This window comes from Dysidea avara, chromosome 2 (genome assembly GCF_963678975.1).
Source record: "Dysidea avara chromosome 2, odDysAvar1.4, whole genome shotgun sequence".
Classification (NCBI taxonomy): Eukaryota; Metazoa; Porifera; class Demospongiae; order Dictyoceratida; family Dysideidae; genus Dysidea; species Dysidea avara.
Genome location: NC_089273.1, coordinates 16,308,213 through 16,334,559, shown reverse-complemented (window position 1 = coordinate 16,334,559; position 26,347 = coordinate 16,308,213). Strand labels below are relative to the sequence as shown.

The window sequence follows — 26,347 nt, the reverse complement described above, 5'->3', positions numbered from 1 at the left end:
ACTTGTGGGATGCATGAAACTTCATTTTAATAGCTTAAAGCACTGGTTTCCTGTTGCACTTGACTAGAAACAGTGTACATTGTTATACTACTTTTGGCATGACTACATTTTGAGTATTGATAAACTCAAAACTGGTACCAGGACATTTTAAAGTTTTGACAGGACAACATAGAAGTATTGTACTGGCAGTTTGACAGTACACTAAATAAAATTAGTGGGAGCCCTGCTATTGCAAAAAAAATTGATGTGAAGTAAAGAATTTATTAGCTAAAGGAATACCTGTGTTGGTGGAATGGTTTCCATCGTCTTTGATCGCTTGCAAAACAATTCCTTTCATAGCTCATTGATGGAGTAGAGTGAAGTTGTTTTATCATATAAGACACACACACATATCGCTCAATCAGCTTCATTTCAGTAGATCTCAACTGTAGGATGTGAAATGGATGCTCTAGGGGGAAAGAGGAAGGCCTCTGAAACATCTGGATATGCCTTCCATGCTTCCCAGGCTGACTTTTACCCTCTTTTCAGAAACTGCGATGTGGTATCACAGCCTGAAAAAGCATGGAAGAAAGGCAGGCCTTTGGATTTTACTTCTCCAAGATGTTCACAGATAGAATTAATATCATAAAATTTCATATGGTTGCCAGTTCCAAACCTGACCCAAACATTGAATTCTGAGAATTTATCGTTGAGTTGGAAGTAAACGCTGATTAGCAAGACAATGACATCTGTATCAACTGTGCTGACCAGGATATTGCAAGCTCCTCTTTCAAGAGCATTCATTATGCAGATGAGTACATATCCTTGTGTCAGCCTCTTCATGATCACAGTCCTGCATAGGCTGATCACTTCCTTTATAAATGACTGATTTTCCTACAGGACAGCAGGACCAAATGAATACTCTAAATGTGAACAAAATGAATAATTTTAAAGGAACAAATATGTGCATTTAGACTCTATTTAGGCTGTTTTGGGTGGGTAATAAATCTCATATACTCCACCTTGTTTTCTAATATACTCCACGCCTTCAAGCACAATATAACATATGCTCAAAATTGGGTATGTCCAATCGCTATGCGTTGTTCGAACAACATGCAGTGATTTAACAAGCGCGATTATTTAGTCACGTGAGGACGCATAGTTGCCATGGCGCTATTGTTATCGTAAGAAAACCAGCCGCTTTAGCCGAGCCTACAGCAGAAACAGCCGTGGATGAGGTAAGTAATCTGAGTGTAACGTGAAATAGAGTCTAAAACAGTTATACGGGCACAATGTGGAGTCTATGAAATTTATAAACCCTCAGGCCCTTAGTAGCGCCCTCGCTTCGCTCGTGCGCTACAGCCCGGGCCTTCAGGTTTATAAATTTCATAGACTCCACATTGTGCCCGTATAACCATTATTTAAAATATGCTAACAAACTATTCAGCAAAAAATTTTACTAGAACAGGGCTAAAACAAACCATTCAATCAGTAACACATCAGCACAAATACTAGTATGTTCACGTTGAGCTGAATCCTGAAAAACAGCTAAAAATTAAAAGTTGATATTTCTCAACAGAGTTAACATTTCAGCCAACCAGATGATTAATGGTAACAGCAAAAGTGTCAACAACAGACACGTACGGTTTGGCTCCATTACAAGTTTGGGAAAGGGCTGTAATTGACACTGTACTTACATGGCTTCCCCATAGGAAATTTATTTGAAGATTTTGATTGGCCATAAATATTATGGCAAACATTTGAACAAAAAGATTTTGAAATATTTTTAGTGGGTCAAGTAGTACTACAAATGAGCCAAATTTCAATGTAATTGTATCCATGAGTTATTAAATGTTTTTGAGGATTCAACTCAACGTGAACATACTATAGCATGAAAAAGTATAATTTTAAGTGTATGTAAAACCATATAATACATGTAAATTTACTAACCTGAAGTAATGTAAACCTGGGTTATTCATGCGTTGACACCTTTTGTGTTAGAAATTCAAACAATTCTGCTTTGTTTGTGTTGTCTCGAAGAAAGTCAGAAAAATTTGATGGTATCTTAGTCTGGGCTTGTACCTTTCGTCTAATGCCTCTGCCTCTCTTCTCTCTGGTAGAGTCTTTCAGACTGCCAGATACATACTGATCCCACATAATGTCGATCCTGTCACAGAGACAGAGTTGTTGACTAGTCCATGGCAAGAACACTTCATTGGCATATTCCTCAAATGTGCTGACCTTAGTAGGAAGACAGTGGACAACAGCAGGGCCATCAAATATTTTAGCATGGAATGTGATAGGAGCTTCCACAAATGATCCACCAAACAACTCAATAATTCTGCTTTTCTATTGGGCAAGCGAAGCTTTCCATGCTCTGAAATAGAAGGAAGCCAAGGGTGATTTTCATGCGAAAAGAAGTCATCTAAGTTACCATCTCGAAACTTGCTTGCTATGAACAAATGGCCGAACAGATTACAATCTCTTCTAAGGCTTGTTATCTTTTGTACACTTTTGGTAGCAGGCTTGGAGGATTGTCTCTTTAGTAAAGGTAATGAGTTTTTCTTGATGGGCTTATGGATTGAAACAGTTCTAGTTTTAATCACAACATTCACATAATTTTGGTACTCAGTTTCTCCATTGCTTTTGATATTCCTAACTGTTTCAACTACACTCTCTGTAGCACAATTACGGGAATCCAAAGCTAAAAGCTCTAAACAATTGTCTTTGAAAGGATTGCCCATACCTGTCATGGTTTGATACATGCTGTTTGCATGCTTCTGGAATAGGTCTTGAGCAGAAAGACCTTGTTCATGTTGCTTGCACCAACTATTCTCCTCTTCCATAAACTGGCTCCCAAATTCAGTCAGTAATCTAGCCTGCTCTGGTCCTGCAACCATCCATCTTCTAAAAGCTATTGGATTTCTGTAAGTCCAACTGCTCCACCAGACCCCTTTACCAGTTCATTGTTCTGCTCATGACCCTGATCAATTGGAATGCACGAGAATTTGCTATGGGTTTTTCTCAGCACCCAGCACTTTTCAAACTCATTTTTGAAGTTGTCTGAATGTGATTCCATATCTCGAATATGAATTGGAATCCAGCGTGCATAGTTGATATGGTCTAAGGCACGAAACCATGGAGTGAGAGCTTTCAGAGATTCTAGATACAAGTTGAAATCATTTATGCGATGAGCACGGATGAATATCAAAGCAAGAATTTCAAACTCTGAAAAGTGGGACAATTCTTTATCATTGTTTGCTTCCATTCTTCAAACGAAACCTCTTCATTTTCAGCTCTCACACTCTCCCAAGCTTCCTGCTGAAGCTTGCTTAACATCAACGCTGTGATCTGATGGCTACGTCTGGTTCTAGTGAGATGTGACACCTTCAAGAAGGAATCTGCTACTCCAGCAGTAGCTATACCGGCTTCACACAAAGCTGCTGTCCAACCAGAGCAATCTAGAAAATCACCAATAGTATTCCACAGAGCCATTTTGATATGAAGACCTCCAAACACTATAAAACCATCTTCTCCAAGAGATTGTGGCCATGACCACTGAACATATTTTGCTAGAGCAAACAATGGTTGATCGAAAGCCATTACTGGAGTCTGACCTGGTTTGAGGTAAGCTGTAATCTTTCACAGAACATCCATGCCATGTTTGACCATGGCAATGGTCAAACATTTCGAGATTTCATTGACTCCTTTAAAACTTTTGTTAAACCTCCATTGAAACAAGCAAAGAATTTTTTCCATCTGATTGCTCTTGACACTCACCACAAAAATGATCTAGTATCTGTTTCTTCAACCTGGTTTTGTTAACACTCTTGCTGATACCCAAGCATTGCAAACGTTCCACATAAAGACTGTGCAATTGAGTTAACTTAAAAATACACTCATCATTCTCTACACTGTTTTCAATGTAACATACAAGCTCAACAAATGCTCTCGCCAATATTGTCATGTGACTGTTGCAACCACATAATACTTCTGTGCTGATTCCGGTAAGCTATATGACATTTGTTGTGGTATTTGCCTTCAGTTGCTATCAGATCTCCACCCGAAAGCTTTGCAATCAATGTTGTGTCTTGAAGATCTTCTGCCATTTTTTGCAGATCAGAATCAATCTCCATTGTTGCACACTCATGAAGCTTACCAGATGGCAGTGAACAAAATATACAGCACTCTTCATTTACAGTATTTGCCATCGAATGGCGCTTTGACCGCCTTTTGATCATTAATAGAGGCACACTCCTTCTCTCTTTCTCTTTGTGCTCTAATTCTAAGCAATTTAGAAGCAGAGAATTTTAAAGCAATTTAGAAGCAGAGAATTTAAATGACAAGATTTGTGCTATTTAGCTTTGTTTTGATAAAGCACTTCTGCCAAGTTGTCAACTTCAAATTTGACATCAACTGGGGGTGCATCTACCAGGGTTTTCAAGTCCGTTGTCCTATTATAATTGCGCATGCGCTAAAAACCTACTATCCGAAGGGCCATTCACTGGTGATAAAGGAGTCACAACAATACAGTGAGTAATAGTTTTACCACATTTACAATCATCCATCATAATAGGGCACACACAGTTACCTGATTCACTTGAATCTGCCATTTCTTTTGCACTGCTAAGCGCATGCGCCAAAATACATAGGACAACGGACTTGAAAACCCCGGTAAACTGTGAAACTCTTCCACAATTCCCAGAAAATTTCTGTAAACTTCCAAACCATTATACTCATAACTGTCTACTGGACATTTCAAATTTCCAGTGTGTTTACTGCATACAATGCATGAGTCCCAGTCTATGGCTTCCATAGGTGTTAAGTAAGACCTACATAAAGCTATGTGCAGCTAGTTTCAGAAGGCAGCTATAAAAATAGAACATAATTATTGTAAATTATGGTGATCGTTAATTGGAGTGTGATACTTCTTGCTATGCTACAATGTTAAACAATTAATGAATGTTTACCTTACAAACACTGTAAAAGGGCTAAAGTGCTCCTTTTCTTGAACTTCTTGAGCTTCATTCACCACAGAAACCAGAGAAATGAAAAGCACGCTGTGTACAAAGCAGCTGCAACAAGCTTAATAACATGGTTTAGTGATTTGTTTTCATGTAAATGAACAAATTGTCTTGTCTGCACTAGAGATTAAATATGAGGGTATAACTAGGGGTACAGAGGGGTTGGGTGATGGCACCCTCTCTGAAATTTGGTTATACGTGCTGAGGAATAACTGTACCAAGTTTGGTACCAAGTTTGGTGCCTTGATCCGCCATGTAATGATTTTGCCAAAATTTTGACATAAGGGACCAGACTAGTTGTGCTATTCAAATTTGTTTCCATAGCTTTGTTTGAGTTATGCTAATAACATGACAATGTTACTTGAGTACGTGTATAATATCCCAATAAGGAATTTTATAAAATTACTTTTTATAGCACACGGCAGCCATTTTATAAAATTTTGCTTTTTACAGAGTTAGTTGCATGCTTCCTTGCCTATAGGATTTGACGTGCTCCTGGATAGGATGCCACTGTGCAGAATTCCTGTTTACTCAACACATGTACACATGGTAACATTAAAGTTACTTCTTTAGCCTAACACTACAAAATGATCAAAAGTCTATTCACTAGGCTGCTTGGAGAAGTTTAAATATGCAGTGGCGTGCTCGTTCTAAAGCAATGAGCAAGGTGACTCACACTTACCATGTTTCAAACTTCTCACCACGTGTTTCACTTCAGTTATGGGCTTAATCACGTGAGTCTCTCGTATGTGTCCTGATTGGAAATTAAATGGCAAATCTCCGTGGATAGGAACAACTGTTATTGAGTTATGGATCATCTTTAATAGTGTGTAAATGTTTTGTATACTTGTTAAATGTTAACCCAGCATTGGTTTGTGCTATAATGTGAGGGTAAAAACTCTAGGTATTATGTTCAAGTATGCTTTGAAAGCTATAACATTTTGTTACATTCTTAATTTGTAACTTAAAATGATTTGTTTGTGTTTGTATTGTATTATTGATTAATTTGTTATGGGATGGTGTTAAGGATGTACCTGGTTTTTAGAAGTAGCAAATGTAACAGTTATTGTAATTTAAAGTATTTCATAATTCATTAGTAGTTTTGTAATTTATCAAAATATGTTGCTATGCACGTCTAAGGAAGTGTAATCATTTTAAACCACATGTAATGACTGAAATTTTCTGAACTGTTTTATACTGTAGTTGCTCTATCTTTTGTTTTGCAAACATTTTGCAGATTTTTATTTTGTTATGCATAACAACAGAAAAGAATATGCCTCCTTTCCACTCTAATACATTGCTTTTTCAGTCATTCTATTCCCTTAGAGTCTATTCATGAAGGCGGTGAGGTGGAGGATAAATAGTAATTTTCATTTTTACACTTTTCACCATAAAATTTATGTCACCAGTTCTTCAAAGCTCCAAGTCATCGCTGTAACTAGCTACCTTCCACTAAAATAAAAGCAAATTTGGTTAACATGACAAAGTAAGCAATAAATTCATTTCCACTTAACATTATACATACAACTCCATACGTTCTTTTCTGCATCCTTGTCAGTGGCGTAGCCAGGAAAATTTTTTACCGAGGCAAAGTTTATACACTGACCTAATTGAGAGGATGTGCTTCTGACTTGACTGATTCACAAATACCTTCAAGCATGGGTGGTACAGCATTTGCAGGTTGACTCTGGTTGGATGGAAGAAACTGTTTCAGAAGACTCTGAGTGCTTTTCTACATGTCATAAGTAATGATGCAGCTTAGTTAATACTACAGTATACCGTACTCAACACCAAAAACTGACTTGCTCTTGAGTGGTCAGGCCATCCATGGACTGCAGTGGAAGTCACTGACAGTCATGCACACCACTTTTTATTGGTCTGTGGTGTTGAGGGGGCATGTTCCCAGACTCCCTAGCTTGACGTGCTTGGCACATGCAGTTGAGCATCACATGAAAGAGATAATCTCTGACTTACGTATCAAGGAAAATTTTGAAAATATGTTTTAAAATGGCATGTGGAGGCTATTTTTTATTGTAACTGCTAATGTATGATATGCATGATCAATTAACTCAACACAATGCCATGCAGTTGACGCATTGTAACTTTTGATAAAGACAGTTAACATTCAGTGTAATAAAAATAGTGGCTATAATCTATATTGAATGCTCTATTAGAGTATATTACGATGACTGCTCTATTAGAGTATCTCGATCTTTATCAAATTCAAGTGGCTGAAAAGTGTTCCCGTCGATGCCATACCGTGTCACCTTCCATGGGCTCTGGCCCTGCTTAGTATATACACTACAGCCATAGATTCTATTATATGTAGTACAATAATGCTGTCCAGAAACGTTTGAGTATAGAAAATTTAAGATGCCAAAACTCAGGCCTGCTCAGCCTGAATTATTGAGTATTATTTTACCGAGGCAGCTGCCTCGGTTGCCTCAATGGTAGCTATTCCACTGCTTGTGACCTGAGAATGTGTCAATGCATTGCGACTATAGTATTAAGTTCTTAGTTACCTGACTGTTGACAATACTATTGTCAGAGTCTCCTGGAATTCTGAACAATGTCACAGGGTCCATCTACCTTCTTCTCCCTCACCATCTACCTCTAAACACACATCATAATAGTTACCACTAGTTACTACAGTATTTAAATTAAACATTTTATTATTTACATTTTTTCTCTACCACATAAGTAGCATTAATGATGATATGGATAGTAGTCTCCTGGATGTTTCTGCTGATATGATCGGTGAGACCCCCAAAAAGAAGCCAACATCTCAACGGTCATTTGCTAAGGACGTTGTAAAACGCCTTGCCATAGTAACACCTACCTCAGGTAGAGTCATTGCCACAGAATCCTTACGTAAGTTCTAATAATATTATGGTAAGTACTGTATGTATATGTAGTGTGTGGGCAAGTTTGGGTGATTCCACACCAGCAAGTTGGTGTGAGGTAGTATAGGCAAATTCTCCTGTCACATTGCTAGCAACCTGTAGGCATTGCTTAACAACACACACTAGTCTGGGAAGGATTTGGTTATCCAAGAAATGGGACATCTATGGACGTGTCCACTTCAGTTCTAGCACATCTTGGTATGAAACATATTTTACAACTTGTAATGAGCTACTATAGGCTAAAGTTTTTTCTATGAGTGAGTGGTGATGTCATGTTGCCATATGCCGTGGCCATTAATGGGTTAAGGTCCCAAAGTATCTAAACTGACCTTGATAATCAGAACACTAATGGTTGGTCCCAAGGTGTCCATACTCCTGTATTATACTGGTTCCACTCATACATGTACTGTAGTAGTCTTGTGTACAATGTATGAAGTTCACCTCCAACTGGCATATGAGGTGTACACAGTAATTTACAGCCTCAACTGTGTAATGGTAACCGACTGGTATCGATATCAGCCAGTTGTTTTGGTGGGAAAGTCTTAATATTCAAAAGGCAATGCAGCACCCAATAAGTCTTATAAGTGCTGTTTGTGCCTTGTGGCGCTTATGAGCTCCTGGTCTTATTAATGTCACAAGGGAATTAGGCACAACCTTTTATTAAAAATACCAGTATAGACCTGTCTGCCAAAAGAAAATCAGTATGTCTTGTACGTAGATGCAGTACCATAGTGGGATATTTTCAAGGAGGAAATATTTTGCAGATCACTATATTTCTCCCCTCGAAATATTCAGTTTGGTCAAAATGGCATTGTTTAATGTGTTACAGACCCTGAAGAAGTAAAAATTTCCCTTAAAAATTTTGCATAGACTAGAGTCAATCTGTGAAAAGCATGAAAATATTCCCCTTAGAAATTTTCTGCTATGCAGCTAATATTATGATGAAGGTATTTTATCTAGTAAGACATTCTTCTCTGGTGTTTTTTATAAATTTGAAATGTTTGTGGTAAAAGATAATCCGTTAGTTAGCAAGCACTGTGAAAAATTTGGTTAAGTAATGGAATAGTCGGGAATGTTACAAGAGTATTGTTAGCTTACACTAGTCCTCCTAATAATGAACTAAATGTATTTGTTGAAATATGTTGGGTTGCTTGGGTATTGAATTACATGTCCGTAAAAGATTTGGGTTAGTGGCTTCCTATTTATAAACTTGCAATTTCACACATTCACCTCAACCCATAATGTCTGCTAACTCTGTGTTTGTGTGTGTCTTTTTCCATTCTCCAATTGAAAGAGGTTTTGTCACAATTGCCTTTTCAAAACAGTAGTTACACTGTTTCTTATGATACACAGGCTGGGAGTGTGGGTCATTATCTTCTGCAAAGTTACAAGAGGAAGATCAGTTGATAACAGAGTGGCAGCCAGAGCCGTCATACCCAAGGGTTACCCAGGTGATCACAGTGTGGATGATGCCCCCATAGTAACAGGGTGAGTAGTGTAGTGGTCACTGGTGATATGGTGTACTATAGTGCTACCATACAGGGCACCTGGTACTGATATTGTAGTGAATGGAAAGAAATGTCTCAACCTGGAAACATTTAACTTCCTTGGATTTGCTCATTTTGCTGGCAACCAATAATATGAAGGTCAGTAATGTATTGTGCGTATAGTGTGTGTGTAGTGTGTTTGTCAGTGTGTGTGTGTAGTGTGTTTGTCAGTGTGTGTGTGTGTGTGTGTGTCAGTGTCAGGTGTTAACTGAGAAATCAAATGTTGAGTGGTACTTACTTATCTCATACAAGTTAAAGGAAAAATTAAGTTTGATAAGGGATTATAGAAAAAAAAGTAGGGAAACAAGGGAGGTTGCCTACACCTCCAGATATACTAGTGAACATTTAATCCATAATCCAGTCTATACCCAAGACCAAGACTAAATTAGGGATTAAATGTTCACTAGTATATCTGGAGGTGTAGGCAACCTCCCTTGTTTCCCTACTTTTTTCTATGATCCCTAATCGGACTTAAAATTTCCTTTAACTTGTTTGTTTACTTTTTGTTGTAACATTATTATGACTGGTGAACCCATGCATACCGCATCAAAAGAAAGGATGGCGCCAGTATTAATGTTTTCGTCTGAACGTGTGCCCCAGCTATCACAAACTGCTTTGAAAGTACAGTGGCCATTACGCTTCGATTTCAGCTATGTTCAGCCTGTTACACAGCACTACAGACGATCAACAGTAAAAGAAGTGCCTCTGCAACAATCCAGTCACCATGAAAATATAACGATTCGTGTGCCCTCAACTATCAATTACTGCCTCGTATGTGCAGCAGCTATTACGCTTCGCTTTCAGCTATATTCATCCCATTACACAGTGTTACAAACGAAGAACAGTGTTAGAATAATCTCTGCAATCAGTCCAGTCACCATGGAAGATACGGATGACTCCCGTTTACAAACGTACTGTAGGGAAGCCATGCATCGCGCTACCGTGAATTGACACTTTAGGCTGTCAGCAAAAAGAATTGGGGCACTAAGGATGACAAAGGTAAGTCCATGATGCGTGTTGCAGTATGCAAAAAGACACGTCTCAGGACGAAGTAATGCCGAACAGTGAATAAATCAAGTCCGTAGCCTTAGCCGTACTTGCCTGAAAGCATTAGGCAGGCAGGCAGACAGTTAGGCAGTAGAAGATTCCAATTGAATATGTTTTTTTAAATTTCGTAACAATTTATTGGAAGCCTTTAGGATCACACTGAAGGAACTTTTGGGCTTTGTTGTACCTGCCAAGGTGCCAGGATGGAGTTGTGAAGCTGGTTTTTGGATGAATTTTTTGGCTAGGAAAACCGAAATCTATGTACAGTACTACCATACTGTATGATAGTAGCTGTAGTCTAGTGTTTCCTGACGCCCAGAAAATTTAACTAACGCATAAAGGAATACTAGAATTGAGAATTCAAATATTTAATTGCAAATAATTCAAATCTTTATAAATCATTATTTAATTTATTGTATTTAAGGAGTGCAGGTCTACAGGTTGTGTTGTGAGAATTCTACTCACTTACTTGATACACTGCTTGTAACAGACAGTTATGTACGTGAGTGTGAAGTAGAGTTTCATCCTAAACAGCTTAACATCTGACGTGTGCTGTGTCTTGTAGCACTTCCATCTGCGTTTGACAGTGACCTACTTGTAGACATCAGGTGAACCGTAAACTTGAAATAAAATGTTTTGATTTACATCTAAATGCTCTTAAAGTATTGACCTTTGAATTTTGGTACATTCATTTATGCTCTAATTTTAACACAAGACACTGTATGTACATATGAGGCCCTAGAAGACAGATCACCATCAGGAGGTAATGTTGTGTGGAACTCTAAGGCTTCAGTTATTTTCCTTTGCTTTGTGTGTTGTATGTGTAGTGTCTAGTGTACATGTTTGTGTGTTGTATGTGTAGTGTCTAGTGTACATGTTTGTGTGTTGTATGTGTAGTGTCTAGTGTCTAGTGTACATGTGTGTGTGTTGTATGTGTAGTGTCTGGTGTACATGTTTGTGTGTTGTATGTATAGTGTCTAGTGTACATGTTTGTGTGTTGTATGTGTAGTGTCTAGTGTACATGTTTGTGTGTTGTATGTGTAGTGTCTAGTGTACATGTTTGTGTGTTGTATGTGTAGTGTCTTGTGTACATGTTTGTGTGTTGTATGTGTAGTGTCTAGTGTACATGTTTGTGTGTTGTATGTGTAGTGTCTAGTGTACATGTTTGTGTGTTGTATGTGTAGTGTCTAGTGTACATGTTTGTGTGTTGTATGTGTAGTGTCTGGTGTACATGTTTGTGTTTGTATGTGTAGTGTCTAGTGTACATGTTTGTGTGTTGTATGTGTAGTGTCTGGTGTACATGTTTGTGTGTTGTATGTGTAGTGTCTAGTGTACATGTTTGTGTGTTGTATGTGTAGTGTCTAGTGTACATGTTTGTGTGTTGTATGTGTAGTGTCTTGTGTACATGTTTGTGTGTTGTATGTGTAGTGTCTAGTGTACATGTTTGTGTGTTGTATGTGTAGTGTCTTGTGTACATGTTTGTGTGTTGTATGTGTAGTGTCTAGTGTACATGTTTGTGTGTTGTATGTGTAGTGTCTAGTGTACATGTTTGTGTGTTGTATGTGTAGTGTCTAGTGTACATGTGTGTGTGTTGTATGTGTAGTGTATGGTGTACATGTTTGTGTGTTGTATGTGTAGTGTCTAGTGTACATGTTTGTGTGTTGTATGTCTAGTGTCTAGTGTACATGTTTGTATGTTGTATGTGTAGTGTCTTGTGTACATGTTTGTGTGTTGTATGTGTAGTGTCTTGTGTACATGTTTGTGTGTTGTATGTGTAGTGTCTAGTGTACATGTTTGTGTGTTGTATGTGTAGTGTCTAGTGTACATGTTTATGTGTTGTATGTGTAGTGTCTAGTGTACATGTTTGTGTGTTGTATGTGTGGTGTCTAGTGTACATGTTTGTGTCTTGTATGTATAGTGTCTAGTGTACATGTTTGTGTGTTGTATGTCTAGTGTCTAGTGTACATGTTTGTGTCTTGTATGTGTAGTGTCTTGTGTACATGTTTGTGTGTTGTATGTATAGTATCTAGTGTACATGTTTGTGTCTTGTATGTGTAGTGTCTTGTGTACATGTTTGTGTCTTGTATGTGTAGTGTCTAGTGTACATGTTTGTGTGTTGTATGTATAGTGTCTAGTGTACATGTTTGTGTGTTGTATGTGTAGTGTCTAGTGTACATGTTTGTGTGTTGTATGTGTAGTGTCTGGTGTACATGTTTGTGTGTTGTATGTGTAGTGTCTAGTGTACATGTTTGTGTGTTGTATGTGTAGTGTCTAGTGTACATGTTTGTGTGTTGTATGTGTAGTGTCTTGTGTACATGTTTGTGTGTTGTATGTGTAGTGTCTTGTGTACATGTTTGTGTGTTGTATGTGTAGTGTCTAGTGTACATGTGTGTGTGTTGTATGTGTAGTGTCTGGTGTACATGTTTGTGTGTTGTATGTGTAGTGTCTAGTGTACATGTTTGTGTATTGTATGTGTAGTGTCTAGTGTACATGTTTGTGTGTTGTATGTGTAGTGTCTAGTGTACATGTTTGTGTGTTGTATGTGTAGTGTCTAGTGTACATGTTTGTGTGTTGTATGTGTAGTGTCTAGAGTACATGTTTGTGTGTTGTATGTGTAGTGTCTAGTGTACATGTTTGTGTGTTGTATGTATAGTGTCTAGTGTACATGTTTGTGTGTTGTATGTATAGTGTCTAGTGTACATGTTTGTGTGTTGTATGTGTAGTGTCTAGTGTACATGTGTGTGTTAATGGATACCTGGTGCTAACTGGGAAAACAGATGCCAAACTTTCCTTGTTTCACTTAGCGGTGATGGGGGTTGTTGTGGAACTTGGGATTTCCATGGCCTCTCTCTGTGAGACCTGGGCCTCCTGTGGGTTAATAGTCCTTCACCAGGAAGATTTGCCTGCACAAGACATGAGTGCCTAAGTGGGAATCCCAGCGCTCACTGCTGGCACTAGTTTGCTGAATGGTTGTGTTTTGCACAGCTGCCAGAGGCTTTGTTGTTACTTACATGTCTGTGTGTGCGTGTGCTCTAATTGTGTTGTAATCATTCCTTACGTGTTAACATCTTAGTAAATTTTCACATTTCATTTAGGATGCAGCAACCAAGAGTGTCAGGAAATATGGTGTTGGTACTTGTGGTCCCAGATGGTTCACCATTGGTGAGTATAGTATGTGTAGTACACTAGACCATGTGAACACCAATGATGTCAGGTAATGATAAAAGTGTTCAGATAAGTGGATAGCCATTCAGAGGTCCAATAAAATACTCTAATAGAACACACGCTTATCCTACACTGAACAAGTCATGTACAATTTCAAGGGTCTAGTATACTATGACTTATTAGTGAGGATGATACACTCACAGATATTCACTTGGACCTTGAGAAGAAGCTTGCAAGGTCCTCTTGCTTTAACACCTGTATCACTAGGCTGCTTGTGACATGTGCATTCTTATTGAATCTTTATTGTAAATAAGATTGATGTAGCTGGCTATTGTTTGAGATGTTTCTTTAGTTAAACATGTAGCCAAGGTCCTGTCATGGATTTTTCTCCACCTTTTCAACATACTTGTAACGACCTTAAACAGGCTGTAGGATCAGTTGTCTCACAGACTTTCATCACTTGTGCTGTAAAACCTTAATAAAAAAGTGTTGTCAAGTAATGCTGTACATCTAAAAGAATTTTGTCACTGATTAATTGCCTACCAATAATTGGCAATAACTGGTTAATTGGTTGTGTGTAGTAAAGTGATATTTTCAGACATAATATGTACTGAACAAACCTGCTGGAAGGTTTAGGGTGGTACCAAAGTGACCATCAACATCCTGTCTAGCAATAACAGTTATTACAATCACATATTTACACATGCTTTGAGGTTATGTTAATCCTTGTCAGCAGGGGTTATTTATGGTTTACCAAGTGGGTGGACAATAAACCAGTTTAAAGGTTTCTTCACCAGTTATTGGCTGACCTATACAACACTGGTTAACAACTGGTTATTTCCACACAGTGCACAGCACTATTGTCAAGGCAATTGTTGGGATTCAAACTGTACTACCTTCCTACTGAATGACAGAAAGTTATTTTAGGACTGGCCATGAAGGCCATGCAAGATGATAGCCATAGGTGTAGCAACCTGGGGGGGGTGGCAAACCAGAGCCCCTATCTACAAATATCTTGCTACACCTATGATAGCTAAGACTGAGTGTTTATCCAGTGGATTATATACTAGTAACAACATTACATGTTAATTGGGTCAGTGATAGTTAATTTTATCTAAATCATTCAGTAGGCTGTACCATATCTCACAGATAAAGGTGTGGTACCCGAAGTCCTACTTTTACTTGTCATGTGAGTAGGGACGTGTCTATTATGCCAGAATAAATTTGAGAATCCTAGATAGTGGAAGAGAATTGGGGAATATTCTGGAATAATCAAATGAGTTCTAGGAGTGATTACTTAATTTTTCTTCTAGTGTGATGCAAATGTAAATCTGGATACAAGACTGGAACAATGCAAGCATAAAAACAGTTGAAAAGATTGAGATACTCTAATAGAGCAGTCACTTATACTCTAATAGAGCAGTTAACTTCGAGTTCATAATTCTAGTATAGTAGTCACTTATTTAGACCACAGCAAGGTGAAATATTCAAATTTCGTTAGCTACTTACAGGTATCTAAATCCTGTAGATCCCTTGTTCATGTCTCTATCTCTGGGATATACAAAACACGAGCAATTACTCATGGCTGTTAAACTGGATAGCAGTTACAAGTGGACAGGGCTTGTTCTACTCAAGAATGCTACATTTATCATGCCACCAGCAGCTGTGAAGTAGCAGCAAATTTTACTCGTGCACCACAGCATAGGGCCTTTTGGGTTTCTGTAGAACCTGTGTTTGTTTTGATGTCTTAACTATTATGTAAAACTAACTAGTATGCTTGTTTTTTGCACAAATTCCAGGAATAATTTTGTTTGGTAAATTTAAAAAGAACTGCCAGAAAGAATAATTGGAAGATTAAAAAGCATAATACACTCTTGCCTAACTAGGATCTAACTTGCCTGCTGTAGTGATGGAAAGCCAAACAGGATCACTTACAGCAGATACAACATGACCCATCGTAATAGTTCTGCTTGCTAACTTGGGTGCTGTATGTCTCAACAAAACCTCAAAGCTAAGGTAACTTAGCTTGAAGATGAGAGGTTACATCATAAGCTATACTAGATAGAATCAGTGGCTTGTGGGCACATCTGCCAAACATCAGCCCAAATAGTGAGACCCCTGTTGAATATGGACAGCAGTGTGATATGCATAAAGCACAAAAGGAAGATATTTTTCTTAATCATTGTTGACATCAGCAGACAGCATTTGCTGTTAAAGCATTCATCTACGTACTCTTATCACCAACAGGGTGGTAGGCTGCGGTTCGTGATTTGGTACTCCAAAAGCATCAAAAGTCTGACATAAGATGAAAATTTCTGCCCTGATCTGGATGTAAAATATCTGAAACACCATATTAGCAAACCGCTCTGTAAGCTCTTTGGTGAAGGTTGCTGCAGTTTGATGTCATGCAACATTCCAACCCAGTACCCAATTAGACGTTCTCTGGCCATTGTTTTCTCTAGCCCTAACTGAGTAGCAGCTGATATAGCAGAGTGAAGTGGTATGCCTCTGGGATGAGAAAAACCAATACTGTATTGAGGCTAGGTCATGGTGTGTACTGTCCACATACTAACCCATCATCATGCAAGCACAACTGTGACCAAAGTTGCATCAGCTTTGTTAAATTGGCGAATGACCATAAATTTACCCCATCCAAATATTTTACTGGTGAAGAAAATAGCAAACCAAGCCTTGAACTAACCAATTTTCTACTCGACCAAGGGCTACTGGGCCAGGCATCACGCTAGAGCCAAGCCTGCCTCAACTACCTCACTAGGTAGCTAGCTACTGTACACGTGGTATCCTCAAACCTCACCTCGAAATGGGTGTGGCAAGTAGTGAGTCCTACCATATTAAATACAATATTCACTATTCCAGGGGGTGTAGATCTACTGTTAGTTGATAGCTGATTCCGGGCGCCAAAAAGACATGGCACTCACAGTTCTCACTTCAGACACAGCAATTAGTAATCTAATTAATTAAATAGGACGTGCACTTTGCTAACAATTCACCAAATTTTATTTCGCCAACTGATATTTTGCTTGATTCGCCAAATTTTTCCTCCTCCAAGGTTTCCCTCCATATGGTAGCTGCTGAGCAGCTGTTGTCATCATCAACTTAGCTCACTACATCAACTACCCCCAATTATTAATTTCTCTAGCTGCATGCAATAGCTTGCTTACTTGTCCCATATTACCAGCTGTTGACGTGTTGACGCATCAGCTGCTGACATAGTTTGATCTATTGTCCTCTACAGTTTATAGCAAAATACAGAGAGACAACTACCTGCAATGAAAGTTATCCATCAACACACACTACTCTGGCTTCATTCTCTATGAGATGTATTTCATCCCCTGCTCATAAATTCCTTGCTGTTTCATGGTCAACTTTAGCCAGGCCAGGTCAGGTCAATAGCTTTTTAGCTTTCATCTCATTGTTCTAGTCATTCTGCTGCAGCAGATTTCATATCGCTTGAACCATTCAGTCAGGTCATCCTATGAGAAGATGCTTCGAACTTGTTGCAGGTGTACTTGGGTTAGAAATGGCCAATTTTAGAATCCTCTGCTATCAGTGTAGTAATCGGTATAATGACACTCAAGAAATACTTTAACAGACTGAGTGATGTACAACATGGTAGGACTTGTATTGTATGTATTAAGAATTATATATTTAAAAATGAAGTAGGAATCCAAGCGATCAAAAGTAGTGAAACAAGTGATGAACAATGGTAACTATTACAGTATAGCTCAGTGGGAAATCCCTACTTTGGCATGGTATAACAATTATTTTGTATTCAATGCCAAAGTAGGATTTCCCACTGAGCTATACTGTAATAGCTACCATTGTTCATCTCTTGTTTCACTACTTTTTATCGCTTGGATTCCTACTTCATTTTTAAATTTATGCTTTTTAATATACTAGTTTGTTTAGTTTTTTGATAAAACAGCTATAAACATGTGACTGTTCTATTAGGGTGAATGCTGTATTAAAGCATCTTGAGTCAGCCTGCAAAGATGTGTGCTTGCCCAAAAAGGGGTGTGGTCATTGTGGTTTCGATCGATTCATATAGTATGAGATAAGAGAATCTCGAATCTGAGCCTACCAACTTGAAGGTGTGTGGTCACAAATACAGCTAGCGTAAAATAGGCGTGGTAATCGTGGTCTCGATGAATAGATCGATAATATGTAGAATAAAGAATGGGCGTGATGTTGTGACCTATCGTGGAGTACCGGGTGCCTCCGTACAGTAGCGTAGCCTAAGCACCTTAAATAATTTAGTGTGGTGTTTATTATGCTGCTTGAAGAAAGTGTTGATATGGAAAATTAACGCCTTGATATGGTTTTGTTGGATGAAGAAGAAGACAAGCAGCCTGGTTGAAGATAAAAGAAAAGATACCCGCATGGAATTTGATTATTGGTAATTCAGATCGAAATACTCTAATAGAGCAGTCACTTTTACTCTAATAGAGCAATCAGCTATACTCTTGGAAAAATCACTTGTTTAGGAGTAACAGAATTAGCTGAATATTTTTATATGGATTAGTATTAACGTACTTTAGCTATGTAATGCAAGAGTGATCAATGTAGATCTCACAGTTTTTTTTTTGGCAGAACTCTTCATGTTGTGTGTGCTTTTGGAAAATAATGAATAATAACCACCCGCATTAAATTTTCAAAATTCTGAACGAAAAACTGGTAATCACGTTTCATTGGCCTAAGTGTATGTGTTCAAAAATAGCTTTCTCAATATCACCTGAGATCTCAAATTGATGAAGACTGAAATGAATGAGGATGGCACACAAATCATTACTGCATGGTACACTGATCTCTATCTAGTCAGTCATTAAGTGAGGGCTGGCTAGCTGACTGTCGCAGCAGCTACAATTCTAATGGGTTGTAGTTAGTGAGTCTTTCTCTACTGCATGGTGTGGAATGTAATGAGTCTCAGTATACTCACTTGATGTGTCGACTTGCTCAATGAACCCCCCTGGCTTCTTGGTCAGTAATGATTTGGTGGTACAATAGCAATAGCTTAGGATTAGTGGTTAGTGGTTAGTCTCCTTGCTAATTGTCATGTTCTACATTCTGCCACAGTGTAATTACTAGGAAGGGGAGGATGGTGTGTTCTCCAAGGAAATCTAGCTACGTATGTCCCATCAGTGGGTCTTGTGACACATGAGGTGAGGTAATTCTCTGTCATGTTGACTTCAACATCACTTTGTGAAATTCCAATTGATTCCAAAAGTCCAGAAACATTTTAAGTCGAAATCACTTTTGTGTTGAGGTGATAATCATTGAAACATTGGTCGTCATGGAATAAGTGTCCCCTGTTGGGTTGGGCCTGAGATGAGGTATCCTAACTTCGACTTACTGCAGTTGGTCCACTGCCACAAGCAACTTTTATCTTCAACTATGTCCCAGTAGTAATCTGCTCCTACTAAAAGTGAAATTGTAAACTCACTGTCTGAACTAAGGGGATGAGCCAGTTGAAATACTTTGAAGGAATAAAAGTTTTGAAAAATCAAGGCTTGTGCAGTTCTGAAGTGGCACTACAAGGACAGATAATTGTAATTCTTCTCCACTCCTAGTGAGCAATGTGACCCTGCTAACATTAAGATGGTGGCTTGTTGGGTGCTTGGTCCTAAATGATGAAATAGTTATGAGTTCCTTAGAGTAAGGTCAGAGATCTAGAATACTGGCTAGTTCTTTGGTTACTAATGACCTCTTGGACCCTTCATCCAGTAGTATATTGGCTTCAACACATCTTTTTCGACTTGTCACTCTTGCTACAACCATTTTGAGAAGGCAAACATTGTTGTGTTTGGGATGAAGGGTCACAAGAGTGTACACCAGTAGGTTGAACAGAAGGTTAAGAGTTGAACAGAGCTTATAGGATGTACTCCAGTAGATTGAGAGGTCACGGAATGTACACCAGCAGATTGAAGTTTAACAAGGGGTGGAGGGAGAGCTGTGGTATTGCTCTGCTATTTGTACAGTGTGGTGTCCAAGGGCACAAAGGTTCGTATGATGTTTATGGCAGCAGTGGTGACAATGGTGCTTCAAATTACAAGAGGAAATCTTGTGGTATCCTAAACAGTTGAAGCACAATCTGTCCTGACGTTCAATATCGGTACATTGCTTAGAGTCGGTGACAGTACTGCATAATGAGAGAGAATGAGGTCCTTTACAGAAGGGGGCATTGTGCTTTCAATTTAACAATTTGCTTGCCAGCACCAGCAACAAATGCAGCTGTTGGTGACAGTGTGTCTTCTACTTGGGATCAAGGATGATTGAGACAAGCAAGCTGCCATAGGAGTCTTCTTTCTTCCCTAGTGATGCAAGACTACAAATGTGACTTTCTATATCTCACATAAACTAGATTATGATTGACTGATGGTGGGAAAATTAATGAGAGCTTGCATATGTGCATCAATTTGCCTGTACAGCTGTCTGAAGCATTCTTGTAGTAAAGCTACTGAATGAGTATAATTAGCATTGGTGAGTTGATATATAGCAATGATTTTGGATGCTTCCCCCTTGAGTTGAGCGCACAAGTAACTCAGTTTCTAGACTCCTGTTATTGTGTATAGCTACTTTGAAACTGTCCCAAAATGTTTGCCAAAGGAATGAATTACCAGAGAACTGGCAAGTCCAATTTTGAGAAACAGGTGAGAGAGACAGGTTGTTTAGTGTGACGCTCTGGAGATACAGAAGGAGGTGGGATGGTGGGGATATGTCTTGTGTCGAGTTTATAATACTTCAGAAGCAGTAGGAGTAAGGCGATGTGTAATCTTGACCTTAGAAATAGATGTTGATGAAGCAATCTCTTCTGTTTGTAATATTTTAGTCTCTGTGTCTTCATCATTGTCCAGCACTTCAAGAATCTTTATCTCCAGTGAGGTTATAAGACTGTTCTTATGGCTAAATTGCTTGTGCAGGTCCCTCAGAGTAGCTATTTGATCTATAGTGAGAAGTGTGGTAATAGTGAGGCACTCATCTACACTCTGTAGTAGTTTTGTCAGATGTGCGTGATATCCTCTTTGAGAACTTATGGCTTATTTGACTTCTGCCGTGATCCTTTAGTCAAAGCTCACAGCACAAAAGCGGTTGTGATGATATAGTGAAGTTGGCATACCTGTGGTCACAGCACCATAAGTGATGCATGAATTTGTGTAGTAGTTCCAGGTTCCTCTCTGGATCAGCTAGCGAAAGAGAGGTATAAGAAGCTAGAGTAGGGATTAAATGTCCACTAGTATATCTGCAGGTGTAGGTGACCTTCCTTGTTTTCCTACTTTTTTTTCTATGATCCCTTAAAATTTTTAATTTATCCTTATACTGGTAGAGCAGTTACATTACTCTGAACTCTGATAGAACGATCATGCTTCCTTAATTATTTGGCTTAAAGTTACGGTATAGTCACGGGAAATCATTCAAATTTTTGAATACCTATCAATGCTTTTTGAGAAGGCCATAAAACCAGTCTACTGGGTCTAGCATGAAAGGTTTGCAGTGAACACAAAGCCCTTCATATATTAATGTTTTTATGTCACTACAGTGTAGTTTGGGGCAGGTGGAACACTACTATTTGTTGTAGCAAGACAGGTTAGCCAGCCTGCATATCTCAGTTCCAGCTGTCACTACCATGTTTTTCTGCCACCAAATGCAGCAAAAACTATATAGGCTCTATGGGCAGTTGTGGGGCATGGTGATACTGTACGTTAACTTTATTAAGTCCTGTGGAAGCATTTTTGGTGTATTTCTTCGCAGTGACAGAGATACAAGCCTTCAAAGAGCTTGTTTTACTCGAAGAAACTATTGTCTTCACAAACAGTAACTTAAAATATCGCTTCCACAGGACCTAGATATTTTGGTTGCTTAGTTGTGTCAAAATTATAGGGATTCAGATATCTGCTAGTCTGGTTGTTGGCGGCACATTTTTGAAAGACATTGCTCTATCGTGGACCACACACCCAAGAACAGTTGTTGTTCTGCAGTATAAACAAACAAGTACAAATATTTGTATTACTTCCACAACACAGTTGGTAAAATTATTTATCCCTTGCTTGGTTTAGAGCAGGTTCTGCAATTTGTTCCACCCGCACATTTTATAATATACCGTAACCTTAAAGAGGCGCAGCATTGTCTACTGTTGTGCAGCCAATATATCATGTTGGTTCACCTGACATAACCATCAATGTACTAGCCTGGATCTTGCTGTTTCTGATGGACTTCCCATAAAGGTGCATATAATTATGGGTATGACTTCACAGGCTGAATGATTGAATGGCTTGATGCAGTACCCCTTTATACCATATGAGAAGGAATCTGGAAAAGTGAGCAACTTTTTCACTGGTAGCACAGAGCTTGTTGACCATCCAGGGTGTGCTTGGTGCTTGAGATCACTTGTATACAATCAATATTAAATGCGACACACTTGCACAGCATTGGGCTTGGCTGGCTTAAAGTATTGAGGTGTACCTGTATGTCTTGTAGTCATTGTGCAACATGAGCCCGATCACAAAATAATTATGAAAAACTGCAATAACTTGGGGTAAAAATAAATCCTACTGTGGACTATTTCTAGCAGTGTTATGTCATGTCTTGTAGTAGTTGGATGATCACAGCTAAGTATTGTGCACAAGTGTTCTAAATAATGCCTTGCACTATATAAATGTAGCATTACGTGACAATGTGAACAACATTTAGAATGTGGAATTGTAGTCAAAGAGGCAGTGTGCCAAGCCATACAAGTGCAAAATTTATGCATTACGTGATTTGTAAACACACATGCGGGACAAAGTAGGTGGTCTTTACATAGCAACAACAGAAATGGATGTTTCGTCAGAGGAAAGCGACAAGGTCAATAATATTCGGCTGTCGTTATCAGTCGTGCGTATATTTACTTATATAATACGTTTATGTAGGAGGACGAAACTGTGATCGTGACAGACCAAGAACAATGTACTTATTGCAACTGCAAGTCGACTTGCCAACGTAAACAGTTTCCCTACAAAGAAGCAAACTTGCTTTGTGGTACCAATTATCACTGTGGCACTAAGAAAAATCCATGCAAAAACAAAGTAATGTATAAATTTCTTGCTATAATATATTATTATAGTGACTTGTATTTCATATTACAGCAAAATGCCAGCTATGTAAGCATTAGTAGTGCTGGGCGGTATTGAAAAATAGCAAACGGTATACCTTCCATAAAAAGTACCACGGTATTACTAAATATCGCGGTGTTAATGTAAAAGCCATTAGTATTAAAGTAACTGCCATTTACTTCAACAAAAGCACCAAATAAATACCCATGGTAGGTCAGCAAACCTCAGGTACAAATTACCACAAACAAACTTGTATACATAGTTTGGTTAGCTGACTACATCAGCTGTCACATGTCTGGTTGCCTTCTAAATATGGGATGAAACAAGCCCACAGGGAGCCCATAGTGTCCAGACGGTATGGCAGTATTAAAAAAAAAAAAACAGGCGGTATCAAAACCGGTATGACTTAAATATCACAGATTACTGACAATACCGGTATATCGCCCAGCTCTAAGCATTAGTGTTTAGGGGTGTACGGAGAGGGATTTTCAGGGTATTCAGGAAACCCCTTTGGATTTTACACACTACTTGAAACATTAAGAAATTGAAACTTCAGGTTTGGAATCTGTCATGGAACAGGACACATTTAAGACTTTTATCTTAGTTAAATAATGGTTTCTCACATGATAGCAACACTTATTGCATTGATTTTGGTAAAAAGATTGAGATATTCTAATAAAGCAGTCAGGCAATATAACTCTAATATAACAGTCACTTAGCTGTAGTGGAAACCCCTTTTCAAGATTCCTGCATACGCCTCTGGTGTTAATGAGGAGCCAATAGCCATTTCTATAAGAGACTCCAGGATTCGTTCACTAGAGGTGAGTACTATGTATATATACGGTGTATACTGAAGAGATGAACTCAATTCTATACATGTTGGCTTTTGTTTCTACATTGGCACCTGCTCAGTGCAAGCAACTCATTATGCAGGCTTATGGAAATATTGGAGGCATTGAGTTGGCTAAGTCTGTTCTAAACATGGATATTCAGATTCCTATGGCCAATCCACAAATTAAACCAACCTGGTGTATTTGTACCAAGTGCCGTAGTATGGACCAAATGGTCGAGAATATCTGTTGCAGACAGAAGCCTTGTGTAACTACAGCAGAAATTTTTAGCAACATAGTGCTCGACAGAGATGTTTTATCTGTTGCAATTGTTGATCGCCACGATGTGTTGGTTGAAGCTGCTACTTATATCTAATCAAAAACAGCCAAGCTGTAAAAAAAGGTGCGGCTCCCAAAAAGGCCATGGTGAAAAAAGATGTGAAATCCAAGGTGGCGGCCAAGAAATGGCTGTGATGGTAGGTTAATGGTTAAATTTTAATAACGACAATTCAGGTGAATTTGGTGCCAAGACCACCACCTTGGATTTCACATCTTTTTTCACCATGGCCTTTTTGGGGGCCGCACCTTTTTTTACAGCTTGGCTGTTTTTGATTAGATATCACTTCTTTTTGTATTTGTATACTGCAAAGCCGGCCTATGGCTGGCTTTGGGGCTTTTTTAACCCATGTGTTTTTTTCTTTACCACAGGAAGAAGAAAAGAACTTAAAAAAGATTTTTAATACTTCAATTATTTTTGATTTTATTAGTAATTATACAAATTATATACATATATTTATTACATGCCCATTATTCCCCACAGGATATTTTTTTGCAGCTGATCTCTCTACTGGGTGACTTGAAATGTAGCTGAACTATATACAGGATGGTTTCTTTGTAGCTGAACTCTCTACAAAGTGACCTCTTCTAGCTGGTTTATCTACAGGGTGATTTGTTTGCAGCTAAACTCTCTACATGGTGGTTTGTTTGTAGCTGAACTCTCTATAAGGTGACTTCGTCTAGCTGAACTCTCTACAGGGTGATTTGTTTGCAGCTAAACTCTCTACATGGTGGTTTGTTTGTAGCTAAACTCTCTATAAGGTGACTTCGTCTAGCTGAACTCTCTACAGGGTGATTTGTTTCTAGCTGAACTCTCTACAGGGTGATTTGTTTGCAGCTGAACTCTCTACATGATGGTTTCTTTGTAGCTGAACTCTCTACAAGGTGACTTCGTCCAGCTGATCTCTCTACGTGGTGATTTGTTTCTAGCTGAACTCTCTACAGGTGATTTGTTTGCAGCTAAACTCTCTACATGGTGGTTTCTTTGTAGCTGAACTCTCTACAAGGTAACTTCTTCTCTACAGGGTGATTTATTGTAGTTGAATTCTCTACAAGGTGGTTTGTTTGAGGCTGAACTCTCTACATGGCGGTTTCTTTGTAGCTGAACTCTCTACAGAGTGATTTGTTTGCAGCTGAACTCTCTACATGATGGTTTCTTTGTAACTGAACACTCTACAAGGTGACTTCTTCTAGCTGAACTATCTACAAGTTGATTTGTGTGTAGCTGATCTCTCTGCAGGTTGATTAGTTTTAGCTGAACTCTCTACAGGGTGATTTGCTTGTAGCTGAACTCCTTACATTGTGTCTAGTTTCTAGCTGATCTCTCTACAGGGTAATTTGTTTGTAGCTGAACTCTCTATAAGGTGATTTGTTTGTAGCTGATCTCTCTGCAGGTTGATTTGTTTTAGCTTAACTCTCTACAAGGTGATTGCTTGTGGCTGAACTCCTTACATTGTGTCTAGTTTCTGGCTGATGTCTCTACAGGGTGATTTTTTTATAGCTGATCTCTCTACAAGTTGATTTGTGTGTAGCTGATCTCTCTGCAGGTTGATTTGTTTGTAGCCGATCTCTCTACATGGTAATTTGTTTGTAGCTGAACTCTCTATAAGGTGATTTGTTTGTAGCTGATCTCTCTGCAGGTTGATTTGTTTTAGCTGAACTCTCTACAGGGTGTTTTAGCTGAACTCTCTACCTTTTCGTTCTTCTTGTCAATATACTCACGGGTGTGGCACGCCGGCTTCTTGGGCCGCACAACACACTACCGTGTGTCTTGATACCACAAGCATACAGAAAATCAGCATACCATCAATGGATAATGTGGAGGATTCGTTACTTGGGAACTGTGATCGCCTGCGAACCATACTCTTTTCATTTTCCTGAGAATGGAGGGAGTAATGGGTAGACAAGAGTGTGTAGGTTTTCCTGATTTTCTGGCTTCAACCTTCACACTTATTAAGATTTGTAGGCATGTGGTCAATGTGGGATCAGGGAAGTAATATGTAATTTATAATTACCTCACTCCAGATAAGTATGTTTTGATTGTACTATGAGAGAGACCTTGTTGACCTAGACATGCTGTATAATAGCAGAGTATGTTCTCTGATGTTGGTAACGGAGTGATAGCTAGAGAAACTCTTACGAAAGTCTAAATACTATTCTGCAGCCTTGTAAGTTTTCTTTGTAGAAGGAGCTAGGACTGCTGAATAATAATAACGTTGAACTGCTTTGTCCAATCTGTGGATGTTCATGTTAGGTTTTGCGATAGTAGGGATATTAAAGTTGTTGGTATTTTGGACTGGTTTGGTGATACCCTGGGGATCTGTGAGTGGAAGAAATGTAGGTTATTTTGTAATAGAGCATCTGCTAATGAATTATTTTTTCCGTGTATGGAAGAGAACCAGAAGTTGT

At 38.7% G+C, this 26,347-nt stretch overlaps 1 protein-coding gene across 5 annotated transcripts in view; it reads left to right on the top strand.

The window, feature by feature from the left end:
• LOC136246705 (uncharacterized) overlaps positions 1-26,347 on the top strand; it is a 42,323-nt gene that overhangs the window by 3,796 nt on the left and 12,180 nt on the right. Inside the window, exons 2-5 of one of the 5 annotated variants that reach the window (XM_066038254.1) lie at positions 7,705-7,874; positions 9,260-9,394; positions 9,449-9,552; positions 13,596-13,662. In XM_066038254.1, coding sequence (XP_065894326.1) covers positions 7,705-7,874; positions 9,260-9,387 — 298 coding nt within the window. In that variant the 3' untranslated portion in view covers positions 9,388-9,394; positions 9,449-9,552; positions 13,596-13,662. Of the gene's footprint in view, positions 1-7,577; positions 7,875-9,259; positions 9,395-9,448; positions 9,553-13,595; positions 13,663-17,613; positions 17,778-26,347 lie in introns of those variants that run through there. The other 4 variants (XM_066038256.1, XM_066038258.1, XM_066038257.1 and 1 more) reach the window with 4 other exon arrangements.